At 54.1% G+C, this 7794-nt stretch overlaps 1 protein-coding gene across 2 annotated transcripts; it reads left to right on the top strand.

Annotated features, from left to right (window-relative positions):
• The first annotated feature begins 997 nt into the window (after nt 1-997).
• Nucleotides 998-6697, top strand: LOC101996112 (RIMS-binding protein 3-like). Of its 2 annotated transcripts, none has more exons than XM_005370000.3 (2): nt 998-5108; nt 5208-6697. In XM_005370000.3, the coding sequence occupies exons 1-2, from the start codon at nt 1362-1364 to the stop codon at nt 6279-6281; spliced, it is 4821 nt and encodes a 1606-aa protein (XP_005370057.1). In that variant the 5' UTR covers nt 998-1361; the 3' UTR covers nt 6282-6697. The 2 variants fall into 2 exon arrangements, with proteins under 2 accessions (XP_005370057.1, XP_026633259.1); XM_026777458.1 differs by having other exon boundaries at nt 998-5147; nt 5280-6697.
• The last annotated feature ends 1097 nt before the right edge of the window (nt 6698-7794 follow it).

The raw sequence follows: 7794 nt of genomic DNA, 5'->3' as shown, positions 1-7794 counted from the left end.
AAAAAAAAAAAAAAAAAAAAAAAAAAAAAAAGAAAAGAAAAGAAAAGAAAAAAAGCCAATTGTACCAGGTGATGATGGCACATGCCTTTAATTCCAGCACTTGAGAGGCAGGCAGAGTTTGAGGCCAGCCTAGTCTACAAAGCTAGTTCTAGGACAGCCAGGACTACACACACACTGTCTCAGATATCCTGAGTAAATTGGGAGCATGGGGACCTTAGGGGAGGATTGAAGAGGGGAGGGGAGCAGAGAGAAAAGTAGAGCTCAATAAGTATCAATAAAATAACATAAAAATAAAGAACACTGTCCCAAAAAACCTCAAACAAGAAGCCAGCAGTGATAGTACGCACCTGTAATTCTGGCTCTTGGGCAGGAAAGCAAGAGACTGAGAAGTTCCAAACCATCAAAGGACTGAGGCTGTTATCTCGGTAATGGAATACTTCACTGGTATACACAAAGCAGGTACAGATCCCCAGTAACTGGCTTTGAAAGATAGATGATACTAAGCCCAAGCACAGTGACTTCTCATTTGTAAAAGGGCATAAAAGTTTCAGTTGATGTAGGAAAACGCTTAGCAAGAAGGGGTTCTTGGAGGAGTAGGCACAGAGATGTTACAGCCACACTGGGTAACCTCACCCACTTAGGGGCTCAGGGCTCAACCACAAATTTAAGCAGATTCTGTAGTAACTTCTCAGTTACCTAACCCAAACATGCAAACATGCTACCAGAAACCCTAGTAGAGCCAGGTGAGGTCTGACCACAATCCAGTTTTACCCATGCATCTGGCCTCTTTCTTTCTTTCTTTCTTTCTTTCTTTCTTTCTTTCTTTCTTTCTTTCTTTCTTTTTTTTCGAGACAGGGTTTCTCTGTGGTTTTGGAGCCTGTCCTGGAACTAGCTCTTGTAGATCAGGCTGGTCTCGAACTCACAAGATCCGCCTGCCTCTGCCTCCCGAGTGCTGGGATTAAAGGCGTGCGCCACCACCGCCCGGCTTGGCCACTTTCTCTAAGTCCAGGAGCAGCGACCATCCAGGGTCTCTACTGGGGATATAGGTTTGGAAGGGATTGCAGTGTCCAGGGAAGAGTGGAATGAATCACAAAAGCCATGGAGCAGATGAAGTGTGAGCTCAGAAATATGCCCAAGGTAAGTTAGGAGGCCAGTTTGAAAGAGATCTCAGGAGTCGCACCCTGCCTAGGGAGAGGTGGCAGGTTATTAGAGAGATCACCCCCAAGGCGGAAGGGGCACGCGGAGAGCCCCTAGGGGCGCCGGAAGGGGCGCGCGGGGCGGTTGGCAGCGGCCGGGGCCGGCGGCCGTTGGCTAACTGGCCTACCAAGCTAGCTCTGGCTTCTTGCCGGGCTGCGGCCACAATGACAAAGGATTCACCCACCCCCTTGGGTGGTGGCCGCTCGTCGCCCAAGAAGCCAGGAAGCCCCGGCCCAGCGGCAGCAGTGCTGGAAGAGCAGAGGCGAGAGCTAGAGAAACTGCGGGCAGAGCTGGAGACAGAGCGTGCGCGCGGCCGGGCGGAACGGCGGCGTTTCGCGACCCAGGCGCGCCAGCTGCGGGAGTCGGCCGAGCAGGAGCGGCAGCAGCTGGCTGACCATCTGCGCTCCAAGTGGGAGGCACGACGCCTCCGGGAGCTGCGGCAGCTGCAGGAGGAGGTGCAGCGCGAGCGTGAGGCTGAGATCCGGCAGCTGCTGCGCTGGAAGGAGGCAGAGCTTCGGCAGCTGCAGCAGCTGCTACACCAGGAGCGCGATGGTGTAGTGCGCCAGGCTCGGGAGCTACAGCGCCAGCTGGCCCAGGAGCTGGTGAACCGCGGTTACTGCGGCCGCTCGGGGGCGTCCGAAGCCCCCGCTGCTCAATGCCGCTGTCGCTTGCAGGAAGTGCTGGCGCTGCTGCGCTGGGAGACCGACGGCGAGCAAGCCGCGCGCATCCGCCACCTGCAGGCGGCGCTGAACTCGGAGCGCCAGCTCTTTCTTAAATACATCCTAGAGCACTTCCGCTGGCAGCCCGCTTTACCGGAACCCGCGGACCCCCAAGCCGCGCATTCCTTGGAAGAGCCACCCCTAAAAGCCCAGAGCAACACTTATGACACCCCAAAGCCTGCTCGTCGACTCGGATCCCTCGAAAGCCTGAGCACTGGCGTCCGGGTTAGCTCTCCAAACGAACTGCTGCCCGCGCGCTCCAGCTCCCTCGAATCCTTGACAAGAGCACATTCCTGTCCACTGAGTTGTCCCCGGGCTTCCGAATCCGAGGTAGGGGGCTCTTCGACCAGTGCCCCCATCCCAGGCACCCCCAGTTCCCATCCGCCGCCTCAGCTACCATCAATACATAGAAAAACTAGTGAGCTGCAGGAAGAAAGCTCCGAGAACAAGCCCTGCGAAGCCCTGACCCCCTCGCCACAGGGTCAGGACTACCACGAACTGGTGAGGCAGAACTCGGAGTTGGCCGAGGCATTGCAGGTACTTGTTCGCCGCTGCTGTGGCCTGCGCGAAGAGAATTTGCAGCTGCGGCGTTCGGGCTTCTCCGATGAGACCGATGAGAAAGTGAAGTGGCTGAAGGTGAAGCACGCAGAGCTGACCGGTCTTGCTCAGCGCCTTGAAGACAGGGTCCGCAAGCTGCTGGAGTCCAACCTTCTGGCCGTGAGCGCTCCTGTGCCGGGTGAAAGCCTCGAGGGACTTAATCTGGGCCAAGTGTTTACCCGTCAGTGCACTCAGGATCTGTCAGAACAGGCTGGCGCGCTGCAAGCCAAGGATCTGCAGATCGAAGCACTTAGGCGGGAGTGCCACCTGCTGCAGGCGTACATCGCCACGGACTTCGGCAGTTCCCCGCTTCCTGGAGAGGGCGCCACCTGCGCGCAATGGTGCAGCATCAATGACTTGGACCGGCTGCAGCGTGAGTCTCAGCGGGAAGTGTTGCGCCTGCAAAGACAGTTGACTCTACATCAGAGTAAAGCCGGAGCCCGGGCTGAAGCAGGAAGCCTCAGCTCACCCTCCGAGACAGCGCAACACCAAGTGCAGGCTCTGGAGAGGGAACTGGGTGCACAGCGGCGGGAATGCAAGGAGCTGAGCGCTCAGGCAGCCGCCGCAGAGCGGCGATATGAGGAAGCAGAGGCACAACTGCAAGCTGCGCTGCATAAGGGCGCCAGGCTGTCAGAGGAGAACGCGCAGCTGCAGGCCCTGGCCAACTGGGTGAAGAAGATAGCAGATGAGAACATCAATGTTCCCCAGCAGCAAAGCCACGCGAGGCAGAGGCAGGAACTCGAAGATACTGGCCTGCTGGCTGAGCAGCTGCTGCAACAAGCGGGATGTGTGCAAGACAGGTGGCAGCAGCTGCAGTACTACCAAAATAAAACCCCGAGTGACCTCCAGGCTTCTGGGAGAGAGATGCAGGACTTGCAGTGTCAGCCTGACCACCCCCCGGAGACATTGGAGACCACCCAAGCTTCAGAGTCCCAAGCCAGGGGTAGCAGGAAGCCCAAAATCAAGCCAAAGTTTGAAGAACATGCATTGCCACTGCCTACCAGGGACATACAACCTCCCATTTCTCTCTCCCAGCAGAACTCAGTTACCCTTGAGGAGCCAGCTGGTATCCCCCAAGTATCAGACAAAAATCCTACCAGTCAACCACTGGACTCCAGGTCCCAAGCCAAGAAAACCAGTTCACACTCAAATTCCTCCTCTGAGGTGGAGTCCATGTGGGCTACAGTGCCATCCTGCCTTTCTCTGGACATGGACACAGCAAGTGAAGTAGATGATTTAGAACCAGACAGTGTGTCCACTCCCCTGGAAACAAGGAGCTTTGAGGCTCCTACCACTCCCAAGCTCAAGATCTTCTTGGCTAAATATAGCTACAGTCCACTTGAAGGGTCTAACAAGCATTCTCAAGGCCAGCTCCCTCTCACAGCCGGGGATTATGTATATGTCTTTGGGGACATGGATGAGGATGGTTTCTATGAAGGGGAGCTTGTGAACGGGCAGCGAGGGCTAGTGTCCTCCAACTTAGTGGAGCAGATTTCAGGAAGCCCTACCCTGAACCACCTATTCCCCGAGTCCCCTGAAGTTGGTCCCACTGCACTTCCAGCTGAGCATAGCAAAGCCTTGAAGAAAGACAGCTTATTACTTGGGGAAGTTCAGGGAGCAGTGGAGAGAGTCCTATGCCAGGTGGTAAGGGCAGACTCTAAGACAGATAAGGCAGTAGAGGTTTTAGAAACCGAGACAGAAGGCTGCTGGCTGGGCATGAAACCAAGCATGGAGGAGCGGAGTTTCTCCAGACCCCTTCTGGAGGCTAAAGGGGTGTTCTGTCTGGCCCCCATGCAACTGCAGCTGCAGAATGTCACAGCTACCTCTGCCACGATTACGTGGGCCTCTGGCAGCAATAGATACCCCCATGTGGTATACCTGGAAGATGAAGAGCATACCCTAACTCCCTCAGGTGTGAGCTGCTACACCTTCCAAGGCCTATGTCCTGGCACGCGGTACCGGGTGAGGGTGGGGGTGCAGCTCCCTAGGGACCTGCTGCAGGTGCTATGGGAAACAATGTCCTCCACTGTCACATTTGATACACCTTTAGCGGGACCCCCTGACCCTCCTCTGGATGTGCTGGTGGAACACCATGCCTCTCCAGGTTTCCTGGTGGTCAGTTGGCTCCCTGTGACCATTGACTCGGCGGGGTCCTCCAATGGAGTGCAGGTCACTGGCTATGCTGTGTATGTGGATGGGTTTAAGGTGATGGAAGTTGCTGATCCCACCGCTGGAAACACCCTGCTGGAATTTTCCCAGCTTCAGGTTCCCCTAGCATGCCAGAAGGTTTCAGTGAGAACCATGTCACTCTACGGTGAGTCCCTGGATTCCGTGCCAGCCCAGATTCCTGAGGACTGTTTCTCTTGTTCCCTATTCCTAGAGACTCCTCCCTTCAGCTACACAGATGGTGACCCTTCTGCCTGCAGAGCTGCTTTCTCTGTTTGTCATAAGAAGCTGGTACAAGCTTCTCTGAGTACCAAGCCCAGCTGCCATAGCCCCAGAAGCTGTGAGGATCCTCAGGATGAGTTTCTAGAAGCATTCTCTGAAGAACCTCCAAGGAAGCATTCACCAGTATCCAACTTGAGCTCAGAAGGGGCAGACAACCAAGTCCAGGGGCCCACAGAGGCCCGGAAGGACTATGAGGATCCTCAGGATGAGTTTCTAGAAGCATTCTCTGAAGAACCTCCAAGGAAGCATTCACCAGTATCCAACTTGAGCTCAGAAGGGGCAGACAACCAAGTCCAGGGGCCCACAGAGGCCCGGAAGGACTATGAGAAGGGCCTATCTTTTCAGGAGAGTCCCAAGAACCACAAGCCACTTCTGCTCTTTGGCAAGTCTGGGCTGGAAGATGGCCACTTCCCACACATGTGCATCAGTGGAAGTCCTGCTCCAGGATTCACCCATCTCTCCCCAGAGACTGGACCCAGGAAAGTACCGTGTCAGAAGCCTGGCCTTGAGAAAGCCCTTCTTCAAAAGCAGTATGCACAGATGCTCCCACCTCACCAGCAAGGCTCCAGCCAATGCCTGGCAACTGACTGGAATCACGTTTTGGAGGATACGGAGGCTGTGTGTTTGGATTCTGAGTGCACAGAGAAGCTAGGGCAAAGAAAGAACACTTTCCAAAGTGGACAAAGGCAGGAGACTCCAATGCCAACCAACAAAGTCATTAAGATGGCAAGTGGTGGCCCTGAGACAGAAGCTAATGGTCCAGTCAGGGTCTTTGTGGCCCTCTTTGACCATAGCCCCCCGGTGATGTCTGTCAACTCCAAGGATTCAGAGGAGGAACTGGTATTCCGGAAAGGGCAGTTGCTGAGAGTGTGGGGTTCACGGGATCCTCATGGCTTCTACCATGGAGAGTGCAATGGACAAGTGGGCAAAATCCCTGGACATCTGGTAGTTGAGGTAGAGGTGGGCACAAGGCAGACTAACGAGAGGTGGCTTTTGCCAGCCCAAGGGCATCTGCGTTCTGAGACTCAGCATGAAGACTTGGAGGGTCTAACCAACTTCCAGGGATCTTTCATGCCTCAAGGGACTCCCAGAATACCCACTCTGTGGACCCCAAAGACAATGGTTGCAGCTCTGGACTATAACCCCAGGGATGGGAGAGCAGGGGTCCGGGCAAAGGGTAAGCTGGTGCTGAGGGCTGGAGATGTGGTCACAGTTTATGGGCCTGTGGATGATAAGGGCTTCTACTATGGTGAGTATGGTGGACACAGGGGCCTGGTCCCAGCCCATCTGCTGGATGACTTACCTGTCTATGGAGAGTAAGCAGGACTCCTTTGTAGGGCAGTAGCCTGTGGCTGCCTACACCCCTTGGAAGGTGAAGCAAGCACGTGCGCCTTCACACAACACCCCTCCTTGCCAGCCACCTTAAGCAACACTGGCTCCAGGCGACATCACCTGAAACTGAGGACAGTCCTCAGATAGCCTTCTGGTGTCCAACAGAGGCAGGACATAAATCTGAATTCTTTCCAAAAGAAAACCCCTGAGAGTTTGTTATGAATAACCATGACAGGTACCAGAAATGCCTTTTTCTGTGATCAGTATGTTTTCTTTAACAGGTTAACGTTATCCATCCATTGCCTTGTACGAAAGTCTCAAGAAAAGTTGCATCTTAAAATGAAAAAGCAAACAGAATGCTATTTTTCTATTTTATGTTCAACCCTCATTAAAATGTTCATAGAAAAAGAGAATACTTCGGAAGTTAAAGAATGGCCAAGGGGAAAAGAGCATACACGTTTCCTCTCTGCTCCCTTTTTTGCCCAGTAGATGGTGGCAGAAGTATTTTCCTGAAAGAAAAAGTACATCCTTACCCTAGGGTGAGTCTTCCTCAGGGCAGACTGGTCCAGCTAAAGAGAACATGAAGAGGCATAGGTGAGAAGTGTCTGGGCTGGGGCTCCGTACTGTTAGGTGGGGTCAGTGTGCTTAGCTAGGAGCCCTACTCCAGTAACTGCTGGTGCTCCCATGGTGTTTTGTAAGATTCCCTTGGGAAAGCATTTTATGCCAAACCTTACCGAAGGACCTACGGAGATTAAAAGGAGCCTAGCTCATGCCTGGAGTCACACAGCTCCTCCCATGGGCTTCCAGGCTCTCTAGGCCAGCAAACATGGAGGGCAGTCTCGATCCTTCTCCCTTCAGGTCCAACAGTGTTGACAGAGAAAACTCTGCCTTCCCTAATGTAGCCAGAAATGACTGGAAGCCCCGAGGCAAAACTATTGAGCCATCTGTGTTCCCCATGGACTTGAAGGCTGCTCTCTGAGTGTGGGAAGAAAGGGGCAGTCAGGAGACCCTCAAACGATGTACAAACTCCACGGTGTGCAGCCGCCTGCGTCCCCTTCCCCGTAGACTAGGGCTGCTGTCCTTTCTCAGTCCCCATGACCCTGGAGGAATGCTCGGTCTCAGACCACTCAGCAGCCCATCAGAGGAGGACTAAGAACTTCTTGCCTGCTGGGCTTAATCTCCTACTCTGGAGAGCGGGCAGGGCCTTTTCTCTTACTCCAGTGGTGAATGTGAGCAACACCTTTCATAACTTGTTATTTATCAGTGTATTTGTGTTTGTGCTGTCTTGCAAACATACCATGCTGTGTTACCATGGAGGTCTGTACCACGGGGTCAGAGGACAGCTTGTGGAAGTGAGTTCTCTCTTTCCACCATGTGGGTCCCAATGATCAAACTCAAGATTTTGGCATGGCCGGGCGGTGGTGGCACACGCCTTTAATCCCAGCACTCGGGAGGCAGAGGCAGGCGGATCTCTGTGAGTTCGAGACCAGCCTGGTCTACA

This window comes from Microtus ochrogaster, unplaced genomic scaffold, assembly GCF_000317375.1.
Source record: "Microtus ochrogaster isolate Prairie Vole_2 unplaced genomic scaffold, MicOch1.0 UNK68, whole genome shotgun sequence".
Lineage (NCBI taxonomy): Eukaryota > Metazoa > Chordata > Mammalia > Rodentia > Cricetidae > Microtus > Microtus ochrogaster.
Note: the sequence above shows the minus strand (reverse complement) of the source record. Positions and strands in the feature narration are given on the sequence as shown.

What these genes read in the sequence shown, in the direction of transcription:
- LOC101996112 (XM_005370000.3), top strand. Translation starts at nt 1,362, where the DNA reads ATGACAAAGGATTCACCCACCCCCTTGGGTGGTGGCCGCTCGTCGCCC. An exon ending in CCAACTTGAGCTCAGAAGGG is followed by an intron (nt 5,109 to 5,207) that starts GCAGACAACCAA and finishes CCTCCAAGGAAG; the next exon opens with CATTCACCAGTATCCAACTT.